Below are 27,755 nucleotides of genomic sequence, written 5' to 3' on the forward strand. Positions count from 1 at the left end.
TTGTTTTTTTGTTTGTTTCTTTGTTTTTTCTCAGATGATTTTGATGCTTTTTACACAGCAGTTTATGCATCGATGGATTGAGATTGAGTTGTATGGAGAGGTGTGTGTTGGTTTTTCAGTATTTGATAGTCTACATTTGGTAGTTGGTTTGACTTAGAGCTTTTCTCCAAATCACAGCCTTTCATGAATTTTCCTGTGCATTTTAGCATTTGGGAAATTGAAAGCTGTAATGAAAGGTGCTGCTTATCCAACTAACTGGGAAAAGTCATTCTTCACAAATGGGTATCTTTGCACAAGGGAGGATTAAAAATGATGGCATCTTAAAATAAACATCAGATTTTAAAAAAATATTGAAAATAATAAAAAATAGCATTGGTGAATACTCCCTTTAATGAGTTTAAGGGAATATCTTTTTTCTTAATCTGTTTAGCTTTTTGAGGTCAAATCAAGTTTTATAAATATGACCTATTTAGGGCAGGCCATACATCTGCTACTTTGTCTTGACAGTGGAGTCAATGCTGGTGTTTACTTTTCCAACTTGAGCTGAGAAAGCTGGAACTTTGTTTTGCTTTTCCATTCTATGAATAAAGTAAAAGTGGAGAGGATGAGATGTACAAGTTCTAAAAAGTTGAAAAACATTGTTACCAGAAACCATCTTTTCGATTAACTACAATTAATACTTTTGTTTAATCAATTTTAATGCAAAACACATTTTTTATAAACGTGTGGCTTTATGAATCCAGTACTTTTAAGGTACTGTTAAACTAACAATTTCATGATGCTCTCTCTGTGTTTAATGGAACTCCAATTTTCTTCTAAATATAGCTTGACATGAGTGTAAAATTGATCTAGTAAATTCATGTTAGAGAACGGTGAATGACGCGCACACAAATCTTAAAATAAGAATCAGATCAGTTGATTTGGAAATGCAAGCAAAAAATCTGCCATTTGGGGCTCATTCTGTGTTTGCCCGAATGGATTCAGATAGCTCTTATGGTAATGAAGCGTGTAAAAATAACCACTGAGTTCTCATGTAAACTAAGCAACAATCAACATTTCTGAATATAGAATATTTCATGATGCTTTATCCTTTCCTTGTGCCTGTTCATTCAGTATAAATATATATATTTTTCTTTTCTCCTATGATAGGTATTACATGAATCTGTGTCGGAGAGTAAACAATGGACCCACAGGCTGCCCTGAAAGAGCTGCTATTTGCAGCAAAAGCCGAAATGGAGATGTTCGGGTTCTGGGAGTTGTACATACGCAGAAGCTGGATGTGACAGGTTCAATAATCCTTTTGAATTCTTATTTCAATAGACAGCTGCAAAATCAGTATTTTTATAGGGAGGATCTAGTGGTGATGCTGAAACTCTCTTGCATAAAGGCTTCAGTAAATACATCTGTTGCATGTTAATTAAGCTTTTTATCTTAAATGGCAGTAATAGTTTATTAATGACACATGCTTTTAAAAACTCTTCCAGAATTCCATCGAAAACAGAGTAACATGTAGGCTATGATAGTGGCCAAAGGAAGTAAAATTAGTTATAGCTGAGCTTCTCTGACGCCATTTTTTATTTAGGAGAAATCCCAACTTTGCTATCAAGAATCCAGCAGTGGGACATGTCCAAGTGCTTTGCTCACTTTAACAGAATGTATGTAGGTGTTGCTTTTTTAAACAAGGATTCTTGTTTAAAATCCTAGTTAAAGGAAACGAGATAGTGACAGTTTTAGAAAATGCAAGAAAAATTACTCTGCTGCAATGCTTTGGTTTAAAGAAGAATCTTTCCTCTTGTCTTCCAAAAGTGCACCTGCAGCTAACTTTTAAATCTCTTGTGTGTTTTAAAGATTGGAAAGAAATCTAACCAATAAGAGGAAAAAATTCATGCACGTATACTCTTAGCCTTACTTGCAAACGTGGGTTTTTCATTCGTTATTTGAGAATGTGGGATATATTAAAATTGTAAAATGGAACTATCTAGGCAAATTATCAGTAACCTTAAAGGACAGAACAAATTTGTACCTGAAGTTTTTCTTTTGAGGGAGTGTGGTGGAAACTGTTTGGTAAGGACGGTTGGAAGGATTTAAATTTTAGCTTTTGTACTGATGTAACAAGATGTAATTTGACCTCTGGGCCCATCAAAACGCTGGGATTAGGTATTTAGATTGTAATCCTAAAATTGCAGTAGTCTTTTATAACCACAGTCACAAGCAAAGTTTTATTTAAAGGATTACAGAACACAAAGAACTGAGTCTCTCAATGATTGTTTTTTCAGATGATAAAGTCCTTGTTAGTTACTCAGGTGGACATGAATGTAGAAAAAACAAGAAAGCAACAACTATTATAGAACTGAAATGTGCAAAAACAGTTGGTGAGCCCATGCTACATAGGTGAGTAATGAGACTTCTGATTATATTACCTAGACCTCCTTGGTTCAGTCGATCAGAAAGATAGAGAGGTAGTGGAAACAGCTTCATTGTGCTGTAAGGATGCAATACTAAATGCACGAAAACCAAATTCTTGGCATAAGAACTTAGAATGTTAACTTTGCTGTCCTATAGCACCTTTCATCCAAGAATCTCTAAGTGATTTAGGAACATAGTCTCCCTCACTTTAGTGAGGTTGGTACTGTGCCCATTTTATGGAGGGGTTAAGACCCAGATTTTTACAGGTATTACTTCACTCAGTGTTTCAATGCCTAAGTCTCATTTTCAAAAGTGACTTAGTGTTGGCAATGTATAATTGAGGTGGAACAGTGCCTACATACCTTCAAAAATCTCGGCGCAGGTTATTTGACCAAGGTAATACTGTGAGTCAATGGTCGTGCTGGGAATCTGAGCCATAGGTTCTAACTTGCAGTTTCTGTTCATACCTCAAAATAGTGTCAGTTACTCTCAAATAAAAAAAAAATTGAACAAAATAGACTTCCAAACTTTTTTGCCTAAATAAGGATTTAGGTGCCAAGTTTTAGAAATTTTGCCAGTTAAATCAATTTTCAGCCCAATTACCAAACCTCTCTCCCAATCTGTAACTATATATTTTCTATTCTGCTTGAAAAGCTTAGCTGGCATCCCTCTTTTTGTTTTGATCCTCCGCATTTGTTCTCTGGCATTAGCACCTTGTGGAGAGCAAAAACAATGGTGACACATGTGAGGATGCTAGCGGAAAAATTGCTAGCAATGGGACAAACAGCTGCCTGCTGTATTCACATGTTCTTAAAAGTAAATGCAGAAAGTTCTTAATAAACGTGAACTTTGTGCTTCTGGTCAGTGATCTGTAAATTCCAAGTAAAGGAACTGGATGGTTGCCCCGGAATAGCAAATGTATAGCCTGATTTTTTTTCCCCTTAGTCTCTAGAAAGCCATTTAAGAATCGGACAGACTTCAATGTGTGTAATTGCGCAGAACACATTCTCAATCTGTTTACACGAAATTGGAGGCTTTTGGACTCTTTCCACTTGTTCATTTTCATAAACAGCAATTCTATTCAGTATTTATTTTAGCTTGTGTGGGCTAAAATCTTGGCATTCCCTTCAAACTAATAAAGATGTGATAGCATAACAGGAGAGAATCCGTTGTTGTTGAGGTGGATGTGGCTACAGTATATCCGTTATTTGTTCAATGTTTTTTTCTCTAGATTTTTTCAAATTATATCCGTCTCAAGTATTTTTAGCTATTGATGTTACCAAAGAGGTTTTGGAGAGAGAGTGGTGCCTAACTGCAGATTTCTTAAATGATTTTAATCTGTTACTTTAACTTTAAAATGTGTTTTGTGTGTGCAATGGTAAAAGCTGACAAAACTCTATGTATAAAAGCTCTCATTTAATGAGAGCCATAATCTCTGAACACCTCCGCTGAGCACTGATTTTGTTTGGAGCCAAACTTTACGGCCCAGCTCTGTCTGGGAATTAAATGTTCCCCTGTAGCTATAGGAAAACTGAGCACAGGTGCCGGGGACTGGAACTTGACCAGCCATGTTTGTTGTCCAAGATCAGTGATATGCAAAATGTGAACCTTCCAAAGCAAACAAGGCTATTGATTAGTTTGACTTATTCTTTTCTTTAAATCTCAAATGCAGCATGTGCCATTGGGAACTTTACGCAGCTGTTTTTCTGATTTTTATTTATTTATTTTTTACACTTTTTAAAATCTGTAATTACCTGTTGTTGGACTTCTGAATGCATTGACTTAGGAAGCAGTTCAGTAAGGCTGGTAGAACAGTGATCTTGATCTTGGTCATCAGTTTATGCAAGAAATAAGCACAGATATTAAGTTTCTACCTGCTGAACCAATAGGCTACACCATGTTGAAAGTCATGAGTATCTTCCCCTCCTTCTTTCCCCCTGTGAGTTATATTCTTTTCGGACTAGCAAGCACATCACTCAAATGAGACTTGTTTCTACTTTCCTATGTGTTCGATAGGATTGATGAAGAAAACTGTACATACTACATCACATGGGGAACTCGAGCAGCTTGTGCTGTGAAGCAGCAAGAAGTGGAGATAGTGAATGGGATGGTTATTAATCCTACAACGGGGAACAATTTCAGCCTGGGTGACCTTTATTACACGTAAGTAAATGCTTGTTCCTAGTGTACTGAATTTGGCTAATGAAACCACACCACTTTGACTGCCATGGGCTGTCTTGGATGTGCCTGGCTTTGGAGCACACATGCTAATGAACTTTCTGTAACTCACCAGTTGTGCGCGAACTACTGACTCGGGGCCTGATCCTGGAACATGCTGAGTGCTTTCTCTTCCTGCTGAAGTCAATGAGGGTTGAGGGTGTTCTGTGAATCTCAAGGTGTTCAGGAGCCCTCAGGGTCAGGCCCTTTTTAAAACCGGATATCAGAGTTCATCTAGTGTGTGCAGAACTCTCTCTCAAGAAGATAAAGAGACAACAACCCCCTGATCTTGCCCAGTGTTTATTCCTTCGGCCACTGTCAGACTCTTACTCAATCATTATGGTGACTTTGGTTTTTATGTAGCACCTCTTTTGTACTCCAGTAATGATACATTCACAGCTTCCCAGGCCAGAAAAGACCATTGTGCAGATGGTGGTCTGACCTCCTGCAGAGCACAGGCTGTAGAATTTCCCCAAAATAATTCCTACAGTGGATTTTTTAGAAAGACATCCAAACTTGATTTAAAAATTGCCAGTAAGGGAGAATTGCTTGCAAGTGCTGAGGCAGGAAGTTTGGTGGCCATAGTGCAAAGCTTTAACCATGGAGAGGTATAATATTGAGTCGTTGGTTGAAATGGGAAACCTTAAAAGCAACAGGAGGCTCAGGGAAGGGAGGAATGTTAGACCTCAAGACTGACTCTAGAGTGTGTGTGTCATAGAATATCAGGGTTGGAAGGGACCTCAGGAGATCATCTAGTCCAACCCCCTGCTCAAAGCAGGACCAATCCCCAATTTTTGCCCCAGATCCCTAAATGGCCCCCTCCAGGATTGAACTCACAACCCTGGGTTTAGCAGGCCAATTCTCAAACCACTGAGCTATCCCTTCCCCCAATATATATTTAAAAAAAAAAAAGTAGAACTACAGAAGCAACTGATTAGAGCAGATTTACAACATGCTCAAAAAATGCAATGAAGTAAACAATGCAGGGTGTGTGGCATGGATATATAGATATATAGCCTCATAATTTGAGGGTGTGTTGGGAAAGCAAGGCAGTCCAAGAAGCATTGCTTCTCCGAGTCACAGACCACCAACGCGCACTAAAGAGAGTACGAGTGGTATAGCCATGCAAAAGCACTGGTATAGCTATTCACATGGCAGCCCTGCCATGTTCAGTGGTTTCTACTGCCTAATGTCATTGAGTAAGGCAGGGCGGGGAACAGACAGGTAGGAAATAGTTCCTTATTCCAAAGCAGACTTGGAAAGGTAACTGGGCGTGGGCTTGTTCAAAAATCAATCTTGAGAATGGAGAGGAGTACTGGAACAAACACCTTTTTAAAAAACCTCAAAACTTGAACACTCTCCAGTAATGTCAGTAGATACAACTATAAAATTTATGCATTACAAGTGGTTGGTAGCCATTACTCTTGGACGTCCTGGATTGGTGTCAGTAGTGCGAGGATATTACCGCAGTTACTGATCAGGCAGAATGCAGGATTTTATGACCAACACTTCAGCCCAGCCCACTTATGCTCCTAAATCCATAGTTAGGCCTCAAAATAAGTGGTCTGATCACCCATAAATCCCACTGAAGCCAATGGCAGCTGCAGGTGTTCAGTATCTTTTGAAAATCAGGCAATTTACCTTTTGGTGCCTACATATGGATTTGGGAGCGAATTTGTAGGTACCAAGGGTTGAACACTTTTTCCAATATCTGTCCTTTCTGACTGTAGAATATAAGAAATGTGCTTGGAAATCTGTTAAAATCCGGTTGCTGCTGCTGTTGCAATATTTGTTCTTGCCCATAATTGAGAAATTTGGACTTTGTAGTAAAGTTGCTTTTGCTTTCAGATTATACACCGCATCTGGTGATATACGGACAAATGGTGACAAATACGTGTATAAAATCCAACTTTCTGGTATAACAGACTCTGCACACCCACAGTGCTCTGGAGCCAACGTATGCCAGATTAAAACTACAAGTACCTATGTTAGGAAAGTTGGCTCTTCTGCTAAAGCTAAATATTATGTTCAAGGTAAGTCCTCACTGACTAGAACTAACTCACAGAAAGGTTTCAAGTGTAGACACTTCCTAGAATGTGAGACTTCTGCTTTTACTATTGTTTGTACTAGTATATTCCTGTTAAGGCTGCTGGAATTTATCTTCCTGGCTTCAATCTTTCCATCTCCTGTTTGTCAATTTAAGTGCAGGAGTGGCATAACGGAGGCAGAAATGACTGACTTTCCTTATAGGAAAAAAATATTGGTGGAGTGATGGGGAAAACAAGACGCTTCTCTTCTCCTCCCCATCCCCATTTGCATGTATGCTCTATAAGCAATAGATTGTACTGTGTCTGTGAGCCCAGAAAAGGGTTTAATACAGCTCAGGTGAGCTCTGCAGCATAAAGCATTGCATATAAAACTTAGTGTTCGTTATGGCCGGACCCTTCACATCCCCTGCAGATACAAAACTTGCCTGAAATAGTATTCAAGTGAATGTCTCTCTCCTGGCTCCAAGACCACCTCTATTAGTCAATGCTGCCAAACGGGCCATGACACGCTGGACACAATACCAATACAGAGACTCCCTGTTTTCATGGAGACAGTTATTAGTATCACTGCTTACTAAATCTCTCTTTACATTGTGGATTGCTGGCAGTCAAGAGTGCACCACCACTTACACTGCGCAAAAGAGAGAACCTGTACTTCTGCTTTAGAATACCAGGGGTGACAGAATAACCATCCATCCGTCTTTAACACATGAGGTGTGTTTGAGATCTTGCTGGAGTTGTCTTGCAGTATCTTAGTCTCAGGATTTACGTTGGAGTTTGAAACTGGGAGCAGAGCCTTTGATCAAAACTTTCAAAAGTGACCCATACTTTGGTCAAGACCTTCAAGGAGCTTGACTTTTCAGAGGGCATGTGCTCAGTATTTTACGAAAATCACCTTCCCCTTCAAGATGTCAAGTTGAGCACCCAAAAATCATAACTGGCTCTAAAAAATTCTTGGCCTTAATCTTTACACCCAGTGTTATGCAACATTTTTTTCTGTAGTGCTTTTGCTGACCGGAATTCAAGGAATACAACAACAGATATTGAGGGCTTGATCCCCGCCCCCCCCCCCCCCCCAGGTATTCTAACACATAGCCCTGGTCTACACTAGGACTTTAGGTCGAATTTAGCAGCTTTAAATCGATGTAAACCTGCACCTGTCCACACAATGAAGCCCTTTATTTCGACTTAAAGGGCTCTTAAAATCTATTTCCTTACTCCACCCCTGACAAGTGGATTAGTGCTTAAATCGGCCTTGCCGGGTCGGATTTGGGGTACTGTGGACACAATTTGACGGTATTGGCCTCCGGGAGCTATCCCAGAGTGCTCCATTGTGACTGCTCTGGACAGCACTCTCAACTCAGATGCACGATTGTTTGTTTGCCGTTGTTCTGAAGCAGGGAGGGGCAACTGACGACACGGCTTACAGGGTTGGCTTACAGGGAGCTAAAATCAACAAAGGGGGTGGCTTTACATCAGAGTATTTCAGGCAGGACTTCACGGAGGGTTCCAATAAGAAATGGTGCACCTAAGTTATTCTTATTGGAACAAGGAGGTTCGTCTGGCCTCTGATTGATACATGGCTAGATTTACCTTGCTGCACCTTCTCTGTGAGTGACTGCAGTGTGACCTAGAGGAATGAGTCCCCTAGATGGGGGGTGGGGGGGTTTGCAAATGTGTATAAAACAAATCTGGTCTATTTCTTGTAAAAGATAGATGGAGTGTATTAAAACATCTTTGGCTGGCAGCAGACAGTGCAGAAGGACTGCATGCCATCCACATCTCATGGCTGCTCAGCAGAAGATGGTACAATAGGACTGCTAGCCATCCTAATCTCTTGCCTGCCCGGCAAAAGATGATGCAGTAGGACTGCTAGCAATCCGTATCACCTGCCTGCTCACCATAAGATGGTTCAATAGGACTGACTGCAGGACTAAAGAGTGACTTGATCAAGTCACTCCAAATTTAGTCCCTGCGCTCATGCCTGCCCAGGCGCTCCTGATCGACCTCACACAGGTGACCGGGAGCACCTCAGACATGACGATGACTGTTACCAGTCCTGTTGCACTGTCTGCTGCCCCAAGTCAATGGGTTGCTGTTGCTGTGTAGCAATGCGGTACCGTGTCTGCCAGCACCCAGGAGACATACGACAGCAGACAGTGAGCTGAGCAGGCTCCATGCTCGCCGTGGTATGACGTCTGCACAGGTAACTCAGGAAAAAAGGCGCGAAACGATTGTCTGCCCTTGCTTTCACGGAGGGAGGGAGGGAACAGGAGCCTGACGATATGTACCCAGAACCACCCGTGACAATGTTTTAGCCCCATCAGGCATTGGGATCTCAACCCAGAATTCCAATGGGCAGCGGAGACTGCGGGAACTGTGGGATAGCTACCCACAGTGCAACACTCGGGAAGTCGACTCTAGCCTCGGTACTGTGGAAGCACTCCGCCGAGTTAATGCACTTAGAGCATTTTCTGTGGGGACACACACTCGAATATATAAAACAGATTTCTAAAAAACCAACTTCTATAAATTTGACCTAATTTCGTAGTGTAGACATACCCATAGAATACTTGAGTATTGGTTGCCTCTAGATGTGCATGCCTAAATCCTGATTTGTGCTCACACAAGCAAGAAATGCTTGCTGAAGTAAGCATTGGGCCTTGTGCATCACTGCATGAAAATAAGGCCTGATTTGCTGATCCTCCGCCGCCTCCTGCTCCTCCCCCCTCTAACTAAAAACCCTCCTTCCATTCCAACAGAGATTTATATCCATGCTTTCCCAAAACCTCGAATAGCAGATAGCACTCAGTGGATGTCATTGGTGAGAATTGTTTCATGTTCTCCAGAATTCAGAAAAACGTTATCAAATTGCATATTGGATTTAATATTTGTTGGATGAACATAAGGCGTATAACACTAAATGAACTTCTAACTCCCAGTTAGGAGTTTTTGGGGAAAAAGTAGGCAAAATATTAGTAATTCTAGAAGGGTTCTCTAATATATATATTCCTGCCTGATAGCCTGAGTGTAACACTTTTTTTCTCAAAGGGATGCTATGAGTAATCATAACCTAAACATTGCAGAAGTAAATTTAGACAGACATTCTGAAGGAATACATTTTCTCTTGCTCTCTCCTCAGTAAAAATGTAGCACATTTAATAGACCATTTGTAAAGACCTAGTACCTGTGGAGTATTTTATAAAATCTTTTTCACTTTTCTTCTTTGTAGATGATGACTTGGATGTTATGTTTTCATCTCGTTCAGCCTGTGGTAAAGATAAATCAAAGTTCGCCTCTTCAACAATTTTATTCCACTGCAGTTTACAAGCAAAGGAAGGCATCCCAGAATTCCTTCATGAGACCGCAGACTGCCAATACTTGTTTACCTGGTACACATCTGCAGTCTGTCCATTAGGGTAAGTAACTTCATTCTCCCAAAGTAACATGCAGTTCTTGTTAGCAGTTTATCTACTAGAAGGTTCTTTTGCCTTCCAGCATTATCCACAATAGTTGTGGCAAGGAAGAGACAGCTAAGAATCTAGTAAAAGGAGCATCTAATGCTTGTGAGAGGAGTGAGTGGATGCAGTTTCAAGGCTTAATGGAGGAACACTGATTCCACTTGCCAGCTAAATGTTTATCTTGTACTTAAGATTATTTTAGGTCTAGATTGTTTAATATTTGCACTGAAACAAATTGAAAAGAGACCTCAATTAAAATGTACTTCTCCCCATTCACTCAGTTTGTTTTCTGGTTACTGAGAGGAGTAGCCTAAGGCATATGTCCCATTAAACTGTCTTTTTTAACTTTAAAAAAAGGGGGGGGGGGAAGAGAGCTCCTCCATAGTCGTTTATTCAGTGTGTGCAAATGAATAGCTAGGTTTCTTCCACACTGCAAATGGTTGTCACCTTTACCTGCCCACTTTATGCCAGAACTTTCTCTGCTGGAGTGGACAACATTTATTTGTACTGCGGTAGTGCCTAGGACTATCAGTCACAGACCAGGGCCTAGTTATGCTGGATATTGTACAAACATAACAAAAAGATGGTCTATGCCTCAAAGAGCTTACAATCTAAGTATAAGACAAGATCCAACAAGTGGATGATCCAACAGATCCAACAGACAGATGGGAGAGCACAAGGTAACAATAAAACAATACTGATGGGCACAATAGATCGTGGTCTCAAAGGTAAGATGTGTAGCTGCATCTGGGTGCTATGTTGCAGCTTGTTGTAAGACGCATTGTTGTGTTCACCTGCTATAACTTGCTATGGTGCAGGCTCAGTTCTATAGAATTTCCAGGGTTCCACAGGATTGGGGTGCTGTGGATTCATAGCTAGATCCTATGTTGGTTTGGGGTTCAGCTTTTTTGTTCCTTAAATATTTAAAACTGTTACTGAGAATTCTACTTGTTAATAACTACATGCGAATGTGTAATGTTGACAAAACTGTCCTTTTAAACAATAATTCTGTATTTGGTTGCAGACCCAAGTGACCACCTTCTTCCTATTTCTTTGGTTTAGAATAAACTAGATCACTTGTGTATTAAACAGAAATGCACTAAACCTTCTCCCTTTGAAGAAGCTGCTATATAAGAGTCCAACAAGAGCTGGCATTACATCTTGTACTGAATTTGTTTGATCCACTGTTTCTAATCAGCATTTCCTCAGACTGTTATACACAAGCAGGCAGTGTCCTCTTAACCATGTCTCCTATGCTGCCTACAGAAGTTCTGAGAGCAAAGAGGGCCAGGGAGTGCAAATTTTCAAAGGCCTTTCGGGAAGAAGCCAAGCTGTTGGGGCTGTGCTGAGTGTCCTCCTGGTGGTTCTCACAGCGTGTCTGTTGATCTTGTTGCTTTACAAAAAAGAGAGGAGGTAAGATAAGGGAGGCTAATGGGAAAATTGTTTCCTTGTGTTATGTAAGGTGATTTCAGTTAAAGGAATGGCATCCACTTGAAAACTAATCAGTTTCTCAGAATGCATTAAAAGTACTTACAGGTATGAAAGACCCACACAAATGGGAGAAATTGGCTGACTAATCTGTTCAGTTATTGTACTCTTAAGTGTTACGTGTAACAATAATGGAGTAATGGAAGACTCAGGCAATTGACTTCTTTTGAAGTTGATGGTGTCTCTAAGCGTAAACTCAAGCGTTTCCCCTGGTTCAGCTTGACCCAATAGATACAGCAGAGAACAAATACAAAAGTTAATGCTATCATGATTAACATGATGTTCAGCACTGCAGAGTAAATGTAGTTTGCTCTTCCCCAGGTGAATGTTCTGCTAGCAATTTTGTTAGATTTGAGAAGGCAGAGGAGTTCCAGAACATTTATTGGTGACAAGATGTAGAGAGGGAGTGGTGTGATTGACTACAGATACTAGAATTGAGTCTTTAGTGCTAGCAATTAGAATAGTCTTGGACCAAATCTTTCCCTGATAAACTAGTGTACCCCATTCAATTAATGGACTTGGAAAGGTGTATGTGAGAAGAGTATTGGATCTCTTGTCTTGACTGGAAACTGAGCAGATTTCCCAAGACTGGCAGAAGAGAGTGAAAATTAAGGGTTTTGGTATTGCTGATCACTGGTTTTTCTCCAGAAGGATAAATAGGGATCTAATACTGTAAGATAAACACTTTTTTTTTTTTCATTTTTTGTTTTAGAGAAACTGTGATACACAAGATAACCAACTGCTGCAGAAGAACATCAAACGTTTCCTATAAATATACAAAGGTAATTGTACTACTTATAGTTGTGATGACCTTTGAGGTTCTGGAAAATCATTTAAAAAACAGACCAGTAATATGTAGCTGCTTCTACTTACAATTACTTTAAATGAATTTAAACTAACTCTGTGACTATAGGTGAGCTAGTTGGCTGGCTGAGACTAAATCTGGAAGTAGATGGAGGGAAAGAACAGAACAGTTTCAGTCCCCACAAATCGGGGGACAGGAGGAGGTTTAAGGGAAATGCTGAGGAGTGACCAACAAATAGAAGGCAGACTGGGAAAGCACAGAGCCAGAGAAGATGACTAAAATGGCAGTGCGCTCAGCATGTAAAAGGCAGCATAGAGAGATCAAAGTAGTATTAGTGCACTAACACTGTATTTTGTGCTATTTGCTTATCAGTGGAAGATGGTAAATCAAAGTGCAGGACGGAGCTGTTGGTGGTTCTCAGGTGATGGATTTTGGGAGACTATAAAGGGTGCTTGAGAGCCTATTGAATATTATTTAGTAACTTTACCGTCTTCATACTCTAGATAAACACTGAAGAAGAAGCTAACGAGAATGAAACTGAGTGGCTTATGGAGGAAATTGCAGCACCAAATCAGAGACCAGGAAAAGGAGGACAAGAAAATGGTCACATCACTACCACATCTGTTAAATCAGAAGCCTTGACATCTCTCCACGTGGATGACCTGGACAGTGAGGATGAAGTTCTAACTATTCCAGATGTGAAGATTCAGTCAACTAGAGGGGTGCAATCCAGAGGCTCAGACCAGAACAGACACCAGCAAAAGAAGCCATTTAGCCTTGGAAGTGATGCCAAGACCAACTTGCTGAATGGAGGGAAGGAAAGGAAAGCAAAACCTAACCCAGGCCAACGGAAGACACAGAATTCTACGAATACCCTATCGTTCCACGATGATAGCGATGAGGACTTGTTGAATGTTTAAATAGCCCCTCTTGTGCCTAATTAAATAAATATAGATATATATAGTGGGACAACAAAACACTTCCAACCAAATATGAAGACTTTAGCCTGAGATTTCTTCTGAATTTTGCCTTTAACAAGAAAACATTCAAAAGGGAAGGGAAAAAAAAGATCAATCCTGGTTGTTTACAATGATCTGTTCAGTAATGACTGGACTTCCAGCATCCAGTTGGCTGAGTCATGTTGGTGTTCGTTTTCTCTCTCTCTCTTCTTTTTCCCCCTCTCCCCAGGATCTTCTCTTTTTAAACCTTCAGCACAGGCACGACATGTTACAAAATTGTTTCAAAGTACAGGATTAAATCTGAATTTTTCCCGTCACTTGAGATTCAAGATATTTGACTGCTAGCATTTTAATTCTCTCCTTGTATTTATTGACTCTCACTACTCAGGTTTGCTGAATAAAAGCAACGTGTTCTTCCTGCCGGCAGGGTATTATTCTATAGATTCACCTATCATATGAGAAGGAAAATAAAAGTAACTTTTTGTTTGGGGTGGTTTGATGTAAATGTTGGAACTGGTCTAATTTATCCTGTAAATTTGAATATTCCATTCTAATTTAAACACTTAATTGATTGAAAACCATTTACCGAGAGGTACAATTCTGTTAGCTTTAGTCTGAAATGGTGGTTGGTCTTTGCATGATATTTTTGGTACTGGTCACATGACATATTTCATCGGTATTTACTTAAACAGCTGACAAGCACCCAAATATTACCCTTGAGTGCAGATGGGACTAGAATTTATGCATGCCCAGACATAATTGGATTGTTCAAGGTCATGGGTGCAGAATTCCTAGAATGCCATATTCACAACTCTGTCATCTTAAAAAGCCCAAGACCTAGAGAAGCCTTAATTTGCAAAACAGGTATCGTTTTTGGTACTAACTGCATAAAATATGGTGGGCCAAGGGTCACTGAATTAGTGTTGCCAAACTTAATGGAGGTGGTGTCAGTCTTCCTGTAGCAGTCTACTCCTCTCAGTGTTTTCTGAATTATCTTATGGGCGATAATATGGTTTCATATACATGTACAGGTGTGTGTTGGTCAGAATTTTTGAAACTCTTCCTTGTACCTTTTTGGTTCGCTTATTTGGTTTCAACACTGGTTTCTTCATTTTATAAAACGTTTTCCATTTTGAATCAAATTTAGTGTAATATAAACTATTCAGCAATTTCAATAAAATAAATGAAATGGATGTTTCAAATGATTCCCATATGTATTAAAATAAGAGCTGAAATTTTCTTGCTTACACTTTTTAAAAAAAATTGTAGTTTGACAACCTGAAAGTCACTTTCCAAATTTCCTGCTGGAAACTGTTAACATTTCTGATTGCAAAGCTAAAGATGAAACTTAAGATGTCTCACCACAGACATCTGAATTTATAAGCAAATTTCAAATAATGGATTTTCTTTTTCAGACTTGGTTTCCCCCTAGATTCTGTATGGAGAACTATGAGTAACAAATAAAACCATAACATTAGGTGTATTTTGTAAAGCCGTGTTAAATATAAGAAAGTGTCAGCATTCCAAACTTGAACAACACTTTTATATCTAGAAATAAAATTGGTGTAAGGCCAATTCTTGGGAGGAAATAGATTCTGGAAATAAGATGCACATTTCCAACAGCCAAGGTAGTTAGTCTACTGGAACATTTTTACCAAGAGAGATGGTGGATTTTCCATTATTCAGTCTTCAAGACTGGATATTTCTAAAAGAAGTATTCTCTAGTTCCACCACATGTTGTTGGGCTGGACTGCATGAATTACTGGATGGCCTGTTATGCAGGAAGTCAGACTAAATCATTTTAATGATCCCACCTGACTGACTCTACTAATCAGAGTTTACCTGTGAATATTAAGTGAGTCCTATTTAAAGCTGCATAAGTAACTAGGCCCTCAGACTCTAAGCTGTCAATTCTAGAAATACACTGTTAAACACATAGCTAAAGAAGAGTTAAGGGTTTGGGTTAATGATGAATCCAGAAGCTGCTGCCCCTCCCTGCACAGTTCCTGCAGTGAATTGGTCTTCCATCTTGTGCGTCACTTCAAAAACCACCTCTTGGAGAAGTGGAGTTAGAGTGCCTTTTTTTTTTTTTTGGTCTGGATTGAGCATTTCTGTTTTAGGATTTTACACTGATGCCTGTAACTTTAGTTGGGGCGCCTTCCATGTAAAATGCATAATGCACTTCGTGCAGTGTCTCCTCCCTTCTGGGGGTGAAAACTCTCTAGCTGGGATAGGTGTATTGGGTGTGGGGTTTTTTTTTTAATAAAAGAGTAGACTTAAAAAACCCAACTGTTCTGTAGCTCAGCGTTTTCCACAATTCTGATCCATGTGGCCTGTTCCCCTCCTCTCTGCAGTTTTGGAGGCAGCTGAAAGCTCTCGCACAGCCTGTGCTAGCCACACTCTCTTGTTCAGCTTGCTGCCAGGTCGTATGTGCCCACAGCAACAGTCAAGCACGGTTCACTTTGCTCCTGACTCCTCTTTGCCAGCCTTTATTTTTGTGTGGTTTTGGGAAAGCTGCTTGCTACTGCCTTTCTTCCTCCTCTCCCTCTCCTGGATCTGGTAAAGAGCAGTGGAGTGGTCTCCGCTATCTGGAGCCAATGCTGCAGCTACTCCCTGTGAGGCTCCGCGGACCCCTGCAGGCATGGCAGAGCAACTTTTACAAATACTGAGCTAAATCTAAGCAGTGTTCTGTCTGTGAGGCAGCTTTTATGCGCTCTTCAGAGGCTGAATGTGCCCTGCTCATTCTCCATCTGCCAACCCTTGCACTGCTAGGGCATGGGGCTCTGAGTTGGACAGGCATATTCAGTGTCCCGTTGCCCCCAAGAAGTCATGACTCTAACACAGAAAAGCCTGATCAAGAGATCCCAAAGCAGATTGGGGAGAGACTCCACAAATAGAGAACTTCAGCCAACCCCAGGGGTTAGTCCCAGGACAGAACAGGATTAGGAAGACCATATCCCTGTGGCATCTTAGGGCCTCAAAGCCCTAAAATGGGTCCCCAGTTTCCTGGGGAGAGAGGCAGGGCTCATATCAAGCTCTCCTTCCTGGTTTGAATCAAGGAGTTCAGCAATGATCCTGGGGTAGGGGAAGTGGGACCTGAAGGGAACCACCCTGAGGGAGACGTATCCAGAGGGCTCAAGGCTCTGCATAAAGCAAGCTGCAAAAGACCACTCCTGACAACAGCTGGGCAGGAATGCCTGTGAAGTAGGCCCAAACCCCCCAAAAGAGAAAAGCTGGAGCGGGAAGGGGGGGGGAGGTGGAGAATAGGGACAAATAACCTAAGATCTCTGTCTTCTGACTCAAACAACTATTCTACTGAGGAAGGGGAGCTCTCAGCTTTAGGGTTTGAGAAGGACATGGGGGGGGGGGGGGAATGCTTCAAAGGTTTTTCCTGAAATCTTTAAAGCCTTGTGCAAAGAAGTTCTATCCACAATCCAGATCCACCCTGTGAAGGTGCTGGAGGACAAGTCCACAGGCAAATACCTGCCTTCTAAATCCTCACCTGTGACAGCAATCCCACTGCACCTGTCCTGTGAGGAAGTGGAGAGAGAGGAATGGGGAAACCCCTGCTGAGGGTAAATACACAAATGGGCATCTGGCTACAAAGCTTTTCAGAACATATATTTCTTCTCCACTACAAAGCTCAGCTTCAAAGGTGGGAGCTGTTTTTTTTTCTTGAAAGCATCTCTCTATTGAACCGCATTTTAAATACCCCCTGCAAAGCCTGTTCATGACAGGCACTAAAGAATTTGTTGCCTAGCAATGGCAACCCTAAACTTTTCATTCTCACACTCTTGCTAATAAATGTATTAAGCTAGAAATATTGTTGAGTACCCTACCTAAATCAAGGTAATAAGGCACCAGCTAGGGGAGGATACCTCTCAAAGTACCTTACTAAGGTTTTGGGTAATTAATGACAAATAAGTGACTTTATTAGCCCTGTTAACGTTGTTTGTGGGCAAACAACATGCCCCTCTACCCCACTTCCTGCCCATCAGAAGAAGAATATTCTAGGGGAGCTGATGGGGGTCAAATAGCAATTCCCCATGGTTCACAGGTGAGCCTAGGCTTGATGTCAAATTTAACTTAAAAAATAAAGCTGCCAATACACGGCTTAATAATTTATAAAGTAGCTCTTTGACTTTTGGTCAAATGTTTTATTGCTACTTAAGCAGCTTCGCTGCCAACAAAATATATAGCAGTGTTGGGAAGAGAAACCAGGTTAGTTACTGTAAGTGAGTTGCCATATGTAAAAATGCCAAACTTAGATGACATTCTAGAGCATATTGGGGAATTTGACTTGTTCCAGAAACAAGTCTCTTTTGTCTTATGCTTCGTGTCTGCAGCCTTCGCCCCTATTTACGTGGGTGTCGTTTTCCTGGGGTTCACTCCCAAACACCGCTGTCTCAGCCCTGGAGTTGCTGAGTTGAGCAGCGGATGTGGCTGGAGTTTAGAAGAGGAGCTGAATTACACCGTTCCAGAGCAGGAGAGACATGGGGAGTCTTTCTCTAGTCAGTGCAGGAGATACAACGTGGACTGGAACACAACTGGCCTCGGCTGCATAAACCCCTTAGAAAACTTCACTGTTTATGGCAACAGAAGCAGTATCCCGCTCACGCCCTGTCAAGATGGCTGGGTTTACAGTTCTTCAGGATCATCCATTGTGACTGAGGTACAAATGAATATTTTCCTCTTCCTCCCCATCCCCTGGGTTATCAACTAGTTGAGGGCAGACAAAGGTTAAATTTAACAGAAGTGCTTTCATTAAAGAGGAGACTCCTCATAATGAAATATATTGACTACTACGGCCTGTTTGATTGCATAACATGTATTTCATTTTCTGTTCTGAAGTGCTGAACAGAATTGTTTGCAGTGTTGATAGGCTCTTGCATTCAACCAGGGTAAATGGTTCCTTGTGTAAATTGAGCACAATCTTATGCAAAGCTTTAATTGCATGAGCACTCCCATGGAAGAGTGCATACGTGCATCTCAAACTTGATACGGAAACCAAGAGTAATACATAAGATGTGACGTGTGCAGTGAGTTCCACACAAGTGGATTCCTACACCCACACGGTGCTCATTGTAGGATTGTGGCCTACATCTTATAGCTTTTGAGGGGGAAAAAGAATTTAAGGGTTAGCCTTGACAAATGTGAAACACCTTTTAAATTCATTAGGTTGGATCAAAGATGATGAGATTAAATGGCTACATATAGGAAAAAAATAATGCACAATCCTACTAAAAGAGACCTCATTTATTAGTCAACCAAATTGGAAATAAATCACAGAAAAGAATCCATGGATTTCCAATGTGCTGAAAATGTTGTCAAATATTGGAAAATAACCATTACTTCCAAGAGATATTTAAAAAATTGAACACCACTTGTAATATCCCAGCTGTTAAACCTAACTTCACAGCAGTGGTAGGAAAAACCTGTATAAACAGGATTAAACTAAGTTTGACGAAACTAAGCTAAAATATTTTGTACAATTGCGAGAACCAATACAAGTATTTGACAAAAATCATAAAAGCTGAAGATTGTTGAAACTAGATTTACACCCCCACATGAAGGGCGATGTAAGAAAAATTACAGGATAATTGATCTCTCCTAAAAACACACATAGGCACTTCTTAGATGGAGATGCGGTCTCTAATGTAATTGGGATCTAATCTGTTTGTGGCTTTTAAGATCAGGGCCAAGGCTTTAAATTGGCAGCAGAAGCAGTTTGGGAGTCTGTGATAAATGGGGTAGCTCTCTTTTTTTTTATGGACACCCAGCCAGCCAATTAGCTATAAAATCCCTCTTAGTAGTTGTTCTCTACTTGCTTTACCTGTAAAGGGTTAAAAAGTCTCCCTGCATAGGTTAAAAAGAAGGGAGTGGGCACCTGGCCAAAAGAGCCAATAGAAAGGCTAGAACTTTTTAAAATTGGGAAAAAACTTCCACATTGTTGCTCTGTGGTGGCTCTCTGGGAGAGAAGGGACAGAACAGCTATGCTGTGAGAGCTTGGGCCAGGTATGAAAAATCATCAAATCATACCTAGAAACTACTCAGTTGAAACCCCAGATATGTAAGTAGATCAGGAAATGTCTAGGAAGACATGTTTAGGTTTATCTCTGTTTATTTCTTTATGGCTTGTGGACTCCTCTGTGCTAATCCCAAATAATTTTGTTTTGCTTATAACCTTTAAGCTGGACCTCAAGAAGGTTATTCTCGATGTTTAATTTTTATAAGAGAGTTTCTTAAATCTAACAAAACCTGAGTTTTTAAATGTGTTTTCTTTTTGTTTTAATAAAATTTACCTTTTTTAAGAACAGGATTGGATTTTGTGTCCTAAGAGGTTTGTGCACATCTTGTTTAATTAGCTGGTGGCAACAGCTGATTTCCTTTGTTTTCTTTCTCAGCTCTTCTCTGGAGGGGAGTTGTGAAAGGGCTTGAGGGTATCCCACAGGAAAGAATTCCCAAGTGCGCCTTCCTGGGTTCTCAAAGGGGTTTTTGCACTTGGGTGGTGGCAGCATCTACCCATCCAAGGTCAGAAAAAGCTGTCACCTTGGGAGTTTAATACAAGCCTGGAGTGGCCAGTATTAATTTTTAGAATCCTTGCGCGCCCCCACCTTCTGCACTCGAAGTGCCAGAGTGGGAGATCAGCCTTGACAGAGTCAGTGGAGGGACTGGAGTACATATTTAGCTGCTATGAGCACATTAAACTGTGGAGGAGGCAAGTAGCTGAATTTGGCCTGTGCATTGTTTCCCCATTCAGCATCACATACAGTGATGGCGCTTATAGGTGACAAATGGATGGATCATTGTGGCCAGGTCCTTGTCCAGGAGAAAGAGGGTGGAGTGTCCTTGTGAGCTGGAAGTGGAAGAAGGCTTCTTCTGTCACTGATGCTATTTGGTCATATCCACACATTGATAAGCCAAATGGAACCCCAAGGCTTTGTGCCACTTTGACCATTGGGTGGGCCAGAGACAAGGCCTTGGATGGTTCTTCTGGGCATTTCATCATTCCAAGCAGTAACACTCTGCTTTTGCCCAGGCTGAGTTTGAGGCAGCTGCCCTTCATCCCGTGAACTGATCTCATAGGCATTTTGACCTCTTGGTAGTGTGGTATTGTTCGTGTCAGTGGAAAATGAGTTATCGGGATATTGTTAGGGCTCCATGGCCATCTCTCCAAGTGGTCTCATGTAGAAGGGGGAATTGTGGAGTCCCATGGGTAAGAGGAATAGTTACCCAGCACCCCTCTCTGAGCGGTGCTGGAGGGGAATAATTGAAGCTATTGTAATGCTGTGCCATCTATTCCCATTACATCAGGTAGGCAGGTGAACATGTCGTCACTGCTGTTAGGGAAATGTCCTACTTTGCTGAAATTGAAGAGGTGGTGCTTTAGAGTCCTTGTAACGGCAGCCAATATGTTGTCCTTCACTCTGATCCCAGTATGGCAATCTGATCTTTGTGAGTGGGCTCCCGTGCCTATGACTGCAGTGGGACTCTGTGCAGGGATCAGATGGTGGGATGCGGGCACAATGCTACAAAGAAAAACGTCACTTGTTGAAGTGCAATTGATAAGAATGAACGAACTAAAAAATAAAAGGATTTACTGTCTAGATTAGACTAATGATTGAGCTACTTGAGGAGAATTGGATTTAGTGGGATAAAATGTTTTAAAAATACAATTTTTGTAGCAACAAAACATATGAACCATAAGGGGGGAAAACAAAGTTGTGGTTGTGGGGTTTTTTGTTTGTTTGTTTTTTTTTTATTGGAAACTTCCTTCCCTTTAGATTTTCAGAAAATCTCCACATCTTAATTGTGGATACTTTTTGATTTCTGACACTAATTTTCCTGTGCTTAAAGGAATTATCTTCATATGAATACACACACTTTTGTGTAAAGTTTTCTTCAGATTCCACTTCATTGACAACAATTTTGTAAATTTACTGAAGAAAACATCATTTCCATTTTCTACTTGTAAAAATTGTTCTAAAACCTTGTTCATTAAAGGTTTTGTTTTCATGGGAGATGCCAGTAAGAACAACTCTAGTCACTTATTACAACCAAGACAAACTTTAACTGCTGTACAATACGTCAGTTCAGCTTGGACATTGGAACTGCTTTTAATTTGACAAAAACTAGCGTGTTGATCCAAGTCGCTGTTGCCTATGAGACATTCACCCCTTGCACCAAGGACAGGCAGAATCAACCTCATCTTCATATTTCACCCAAAATCCAGCACTTCTTGTAGTCTCTGACCCTCTCCTTCCCTTATCTTTCTCACTAGCATCCTGGTGCCGTCCTGTTTTTCTTTCCACCTCCCTTTCTCTCTGCTTCCTGCTTTTGTTGCTCCCCTCATTTTCAGATTCAGGGGTTCAGTGTGGCTAGGGCTGCGCAGGGCTCCTCATGCTGTCTTTTTCCACGATGCTTCCCTCAGAAGTCACCATCTGTATGCTCCTCCTCTGGAGCAGGCACCAACCAGCCCAATTACTGCCACTGATTTTAGTGAGCGATAGTGCTGTTGTACATTCCCATTGACTGGGTGCCAGGCCCAGGGACCCACGTCAAGCCATGCTGCCCTGCTGGTTCTCCACATTCCTATTAGCAAACTCAAGGGCCCATATAGAAGCAGTTTCTAGAGAGGATCCTTTATTTAAGGCCCTGCACACATAGATGCAACAGTGTTTTAGAAACTGGGTTGTGCCATTCTCATCAGACGACAAACATGGCTGAGTTGTATCCACACAAACTCTTGGCACAACATAACCACATGCCAGACAAGGTAATGTATCCACACTGTCTAACTGTGTTCACATTGGTGCATTCTGGGAAAACCTGGTTAGCTTTCCCCTAGTGCCTCTGCAGGAGATTGAGCACCCAGAGAATCTATAGACACAGCAGCACCATGTGGGGGCTGGTCTGACCAACCACACAAGGTATGTCTACACTACAAATAAAAACCTGCAGCTGTCCCATGCCAGCTGATTCAGGCTCCCAGGGCTCAGGCTGCTAGGCTGTTTAATGGCAGCGTAGACCTCTGTGCTCAGGCTGCAGCCTGAGCTCTGGGACTTCCCACTGTACTCCTTCAGGGAGAATTGTATGTCCCCTGCTCTGTTTTACCCACATTCTGCCATATATTTCATGTTATAGCAGTCTCAGATGATGACCCAGCACATATTCATTTTAAGAACACATTCACTGCAGATTTCACAAAACACAAAGAAGGTACCAATGTGAGATTTCTAAAGATAGCTAAAGCACTCGACCCAGGGTTTAAGAATCTGAAGTGCCTTCCAAAATCTGAGAGGGACGAGGTATGGAGCATGCTTTCAGAAGTCTTAAAAGAGCAACACTCTGATGTGGAAACTACAGAACCTGAATCACCAAAAAAGAAAATCAACCTTCTGCTGGTGGGATCTGACTCAGATGATGAAAATTAAGATGCATCAGTCCGCACTGCTTTGGATTGTTATCAAGCAGAACCCATCATCAGCATTTCTTCTGGAATGGTGGTTGAAGCATGAAGGAACATATGAATCTTTACCACATGTGGCATGTAAATATCTTGTGACACTGGCTACAACAGTGCCATGAGAATGCCTGTTCTCACTTTCAGGTGACATTGTAAACAAGAAGCAGGCAGCATTATCTCCTGCAAATGTAACCAACCTTGTTTGTCTGAGCGATTTGGCTGCACAAGAAGTAGGACTGAGTGGACTTGCAGGCTCTAAAATTTTATTGTTTTACTTTTGAATGCAGTTTTTTTGGTACATAATTCTACATTTGTAAGTTCAACTTTCATGATAAAGAGACTGCACTACAGTACTTGTATTAGGTGAATTAAAAAATGCTATTTTTTTAAGTGCAAATACTTGTAATCAAAAATAAAGTGAGCACTGTACACTTTGTATTCTGTGTTGTAATTGAAATCAATATATTTGAAAATGTAGAAAACATCCAAAATATTTAAATAAATGGTATTCTATTGTTTAACAGTGCGATTAATCACAATTTTTTTTAATCACGCAATTAATCGCCATTCATTTTTTTAATTGCTTGACAGCCTTAGAAATAACAGGTGCATATTGGGCAATATTATGTGTTTTGTGAAAATACCCCATTCACAGGTGTACGCTAAGTGATAAAAGTTTCAACATGAAGCCTCATTGTTAATTTTTAGAGAGTAAGAAAATTGTCTTAAGGGATCTTGTCAGATCAAATTTAGCCCAAAATATCTTTTTTTTTTTTTTTAAAGCATCTAAAATAAAAGCTTTCCATTATTTTATTTAAAAAAAAAATTAAAAAGCAGATTCCTTGTAGCGTTTGTAACCCGAACATTGCAGCTTTGGCTTAGCACATGAGAACCTGAAGGTGAAATTGCCTATGAAGTGGCTCTAAGGATAAATCTTTGTATTGAGATGGATGCGAGTATCCAAATGACAGGAGGTAATGTTGGTGAGGGAATGACCCATGTTAAGCCTCTTAGCATGCCTAGTTCGAAGACAATGGGCATTGCAGATGATTGGCTTTTCTGAAAATCGGACCACTTATTTAGGTGTCTAAACGTGGATTTGGGTGTGTGACGTTCAACAGTCAATTCTGAACATTTTGGCCCAAATGCCCCTTGTGTTGAAGAGCTCTGTACACACAGACAGGTTCTCTATGCCTTCCTTTTCTTATGAATAATAATTTCTGAGCATTTTAGCTTCATATTTGCTATCATCTGCAACAGACCTTTTGTTAACTTGTAATTATTTGTATTGTCTATATAGCAGCAGCTGAAGGACAAACTAAAAATGTAAGTCCAGTGAGCCAAGGTTTACAAAAGTCACTGTTGATCCTGGGTGTCTCAATGGCACCTTTAAAGGTGTCTCATTTTCAAAGTGGGTGCTCACAACTGTTTGAAAATTGGGCTTTCTGAGGCATTTCAAGATGGGACTCAAACTGAGACGCCACGATCAATCGCTTTTGGAAATCTTGACCGAACGAGGAACACTCTTCTACTTTCATTAAATTTGTTAAAGATCTTGCATTGAATAGCTTTTGGGAGCCTGTCAAAACATTTCTATAACTGTGTAAATCTGCATTATAAAAGATTTCCACAGATAGTTCTGACTTCTAGGCTTTTTTTTTTTTAAAAGTAAACAAAAATTCAGTTAAAAATCCTGTGCTCCTTGTCAATCATTATTATAGGTCTGTTAGACTTTGTCCCAGATTACCTATGTATCTGTTAGGCATTTGGAGCAGTCAGGTGCCTCAATGTTATTGCAGAGTCAGCTCTCTTGCATCACATATGAGTTCTGCTGTCAATTTTAAAGCGAAGTGAGGTCCCCGGGGAAGATGCACTGTCAATATTTGCTTTATTCCATTGGAATTGCCTCTACTGGCAAGAACTAGATTAATTGCCTCCTGCAGCGCTGAGTCAAACACTTGTTCACAGATGGAGAAACAGACAAAAATTTTGTTTGAAAACCTACTTTTTTGCTAATCGTAACTTTCTTTACCTTAAACATTCTTCTATTTAAATATCTTTGAAAAGAACAGTAGGATCTCGGTAACTGGCCTGCTGCCAACCACACTGGGGGAGCCTCCCTGCTGCGGAGTCAGAATGGGCACCTCAGTTGAGCAGACGTCTTTTGATCAAGTCTGAAGTTTTGTTTAAAGGGTTTGGATAAGGATCCCCACCACTGCCCACAACTTCCAGCGTGGTTGCAACTGTGGGCCTCCAACAAAGGCCCTAGCTCCTTCCTTTCAGCCCTTACTTGGCTGTGCAGCAATGGACATGGAAAAAAAATCACAGAGTGTAAAGGTAACACAGGGGAAGCACCAGCCTTTGTCCTGTGGTAACCCCTATAGCCAGAAGTACACCAGCACAGTAGTAAACACATCTTGGTGTGTGGATTACAAATACATAGCTTTAATTAACCGAACACCAGCAGGAAGGAAAGGGATATACAGACAGATTTACATCCTTTAACACCTCCCATTCACGCCCCCCCCAACCAATATTTCTTTACGAAACATTTTCTAAAACTATGCACAAAACCCAAGGATGAGTAGCCAATATCTAACAGGGTTGATTCTGGATAACACTTGCATAGGGACAATCCTGCTTTAGCTCTCCAAAGCCCCCCCAGTGTCTTGAAGACCTTGTGTTCAGGCCCAGCAAGCTCTGAGGACCTCTCTTTTTGGGCTTCTTACAGCAAATTCAAACTGTTTCTGCTCAGAGTGCACAGTATTTCAAGGCAGTTGCACTCAGACTATGGCCCAGCGGAGGTCACGTGATGTTTGCTGCTTGTTATAGGCATCTAGAATCTTCATTGCAAAGAAAATTTGAGACCCCTATTAGAGCAGCCAGGGCTACTGATTTATAGTTGGAGAAGAAGCAGGAATCGCGGCTGGGACCGTAGCTGCCAGCCCCCAGTGGAAGCTGCCAAAGGGACCAGAGTTGCCTGCATGTCTATGTCCAAGGATGTTCAAGTCCATAGTGATGAACTATGGTTATACAGTGCCTAGAACAAAGGAGTCCTAATCCTGGTGGAGGCTTTTGGGTGGTACTCTTAAAATGCAGGATCAACCCTGGAACAGAATGCTGTTTTAATAAGGCAAGGCTACAGTGGTTGTTGGTATCAACCAGTTTCTAGTTTTAAGGAGTGGATATATTCACTGAGTTTTCCTTCTAACTGTGATGTGCCTCTTCAGTTTAACCTGGTATGTGAGGACTCCTGGAAGGTGGATCTCTTTCAGTCCTGTGTGAATGCTGGCTTTTTTTTTGGATCGGTATACATCGGCTACATAGCAGACAGGTATGTGTGGGATATTAAAACATAGTTGATATCCCTAATCAATGTTTAGCAGTTAAAAATAAACAAATGTAGAAGCAAATCCATCTGACTAATAGCATGCTCATGCACCTTTCAGTGAATGAACACTTCTAAGTCTCTCGGTCTTAGAAAAACATATCAGACTCTGAGATGTCTATAGTTACTTGTAGCTGCAGATCTTTCCTGATCCCGCAAGCTCCCTCCCTGCAGTGCTCATGTGCTTTTTCAGTATATTTTATGGTGATACGTGCAAAAAACCCAGACACCCTATATGAATATATTGATTGTTAACAAAAGCCAGAAAACTGAGTTGGAGCTGTCATTCTGTCTTTCTGTGGTATGAATTGCAATTTTGATATGAAAACATCCTGTTCCCTTTTGACAAATGTTTGCTTATCAAGAAATAATAGTCGGAGATTGCCAAATAGATACAATATCAATGCAAATATGAGACAAAAGTGATTTACGTAACCGCAGCACCATGTTCAGAACTAGGGTATGAAGTCATTGTAGACTCCCATTGAGATTAAGGGTATATATATTCAGGGTGTATATATTCTGGCTCCGGGCACAGGAAGTGCACATTGTGTTATAAACCATTAGAACCATTTTTCCAGTCACTGGAAAAAGTTGTGTCCACGTTCCTAATAATGTATTCCCCTTCGTTCCCCCTCCAAATTGCTTTGCATTGCAAGCTCTACAGGCCTCATCGTGTAAGTTCTCTCTACATGAGAAACTTCAATTCATGTCAATGAAAGATCTAACCATGGATGGTTTGCAGGATCGGGCCCTGTCAAGGTTCCTTCCCCACTCTGAACTCTAGGGTACAGATGTGGGGACCTGCATGAAAGACACCCTAAGCTTATTTTTACCAGCTTAGGTTAGAAACTTCCCCAAGATACAAACTTTGCCTTGTCCTTGAACGGTATGCTGCCACCACCAAGCATTTTAAACAAAGACCAGAGAAAGAGACCGCTTGGAGACATCTTCCTCCAAAATATCCCCCCAAGCCCTACACCCCCTTTGCTTGATAAAAATCCTCACCAATTAGTACAGGTGAACACAGACCCAAACCCTTGGATCTTAAGAACAATGAAAAATCAATCAGGTTCTTAAAAGAAGAATTTTAATTAAAGAAAAGGTAAAAGAATCACCTCTGTAAAATCAGGATGGTAAATACCTTATAGGGTAATCAGATTCAAAACATAGAGAATCCCTCTAGGCAAAACCTTAAGTTACAAAAAGACACAAAAACAGGAATATACATTCCCTCCAGCACAGCTTATTTTACCAGCCATTAAACAAAAGAAAATCTAACGCATTTTCTAGCTAGATTACTTACTAACTTAACAGGAGTTGGAAGGCTTGCATTTCTGATCTGTTCCTGGCAAAAGCATCACACAGACAGACGCACCCTTTGTTTCCCCGCCCCCCTCCAGATTTGAAAGTATCTTGTCCCCTCATTGGTCATTTTGGGTCAGGTGCCAGCGAGGTTACCTTTAGCTTTTTAACCCTTTACAGGTGAAAGGGTTTTGCCTCTGGCCAGGAGGGAT

The 27,755-nt window shown here is 40.9% G+C and overlaps 2 protein-coding genes and 1 long non-coding RNA gene across 16 annotated transcripts in view; 2 read left to right on the plus strand and 1 right to left on the minus strand.

Annotated features, from left to right (window-relative positions):
- Window positions 1-14,576, plus strand: part of IGF2R (insulin like growth factor 2 receptor) — an 89,803-nt gene extending 75,227 nt beyond the window's left edge. The window contains exons 41-48 of the mRNA XM_073337840.1: window positions 1,150-1,286; window positions 2,277-2,391; window positions 4,423-4,569; window positions 6,472-6,656; window positions 9,904-10,090; window positions 11,399-11,545; window positions 12,333-12,402; window positions 12,929-14,576. Coding sequence (XP_073193941.1) covers window positions 1,150-1,286; window positions 2,277-2,391; window positions 4,423-4,569; window positions 6,472-6,656; window positions 9,904-10,090; window positions 11,399-11,545; window positions 12,333-12,402; window positions 12,929-13,345 — 1,405 coding nt within the window. The 3' untranslated portion in view covers window positions 13,346-14,576. The remainder of the gene's footprint in view (window positions 1-1,149; window positions 1,287-2,276; window positions 2,392-4,422; window positions 4,570-6,471; window positions 6,657-9,903; window positions 10,091-11,398; window positions 11,546-12,332; window positions 12,403-12,928) is intronic.
- LOC140909171 (uncharacterized) lies at window positions 1-27,599 on the minus strand. Of its 4 annotated transcripts, none has more exons than XR_012158115.1 (4): window positions 9,859-10,056; window positions 7,097-7,208; window positions 4,161-4,829; window positions 1-578 (listed from the first exon to the last, which is right to left on the minus strand). It is a non-coding gene; the product is annotated as an uncharacterized lncRNA (long non-coding RNA). The 4 variants fall into 4 exon arrangements; XR_012158116.1 differs by having other exon boundaries at window positions 4,161-4,231; window positions 4,697-7,208; XR_012158114.1 differs by lacking the exon at window positions 9,859-10,056 and adding an exon at window positions 27,545-27,599 and having other exon boundaries at window positions 4,161-7,208.
- The window catches only part of LOC140909169 (solute carrier family 22 member 2-like), a 33,592-nt gene continuing 22,654 nt past the window's right edge, over window positions 16,818-27,755 (plus strand). For 5 of the 11 annotated variants that reach the window (XR_012158105.1, XR_012158111.1, XR_012158106.1 and 2 more), the window contains exons 1-2: window positions 16,818-18,056; window positions 26,081-26,184. Coding sequence is in view for 3 of the 11 variants with exons in the window: in XM_073337837.1 (XP_073193938.1) it covers window positions 17,640-18,056; window positions 26,081-26,184 (521 nt within the window). In the remaining 8 variants the exon portion in view is untranslated. The remainder of the gene's footprint in view (window positions 18,057-26,080; window positions 26,185-27,755) is intronic. The other 6 variants (XR_012158112.1, XR_012158108.1, XM_073337837.1 and 3 more) reach the window with 2 other exon arrangements.

Source organism: Lepidochelys kempii, chromosome 3 (assembly GCF_965140265.1).
Source record: "Lepidochelys kempii isolate rLepKem1 chromosome 3, rLepKem1.hap2, whole genome shotgun sequence".
Lineage (NCBI taxonomy): Eukaryota > Metazoa > Chordata > Testudines > Cheloniidae > Lepidochelys > Lepidochelys kempii.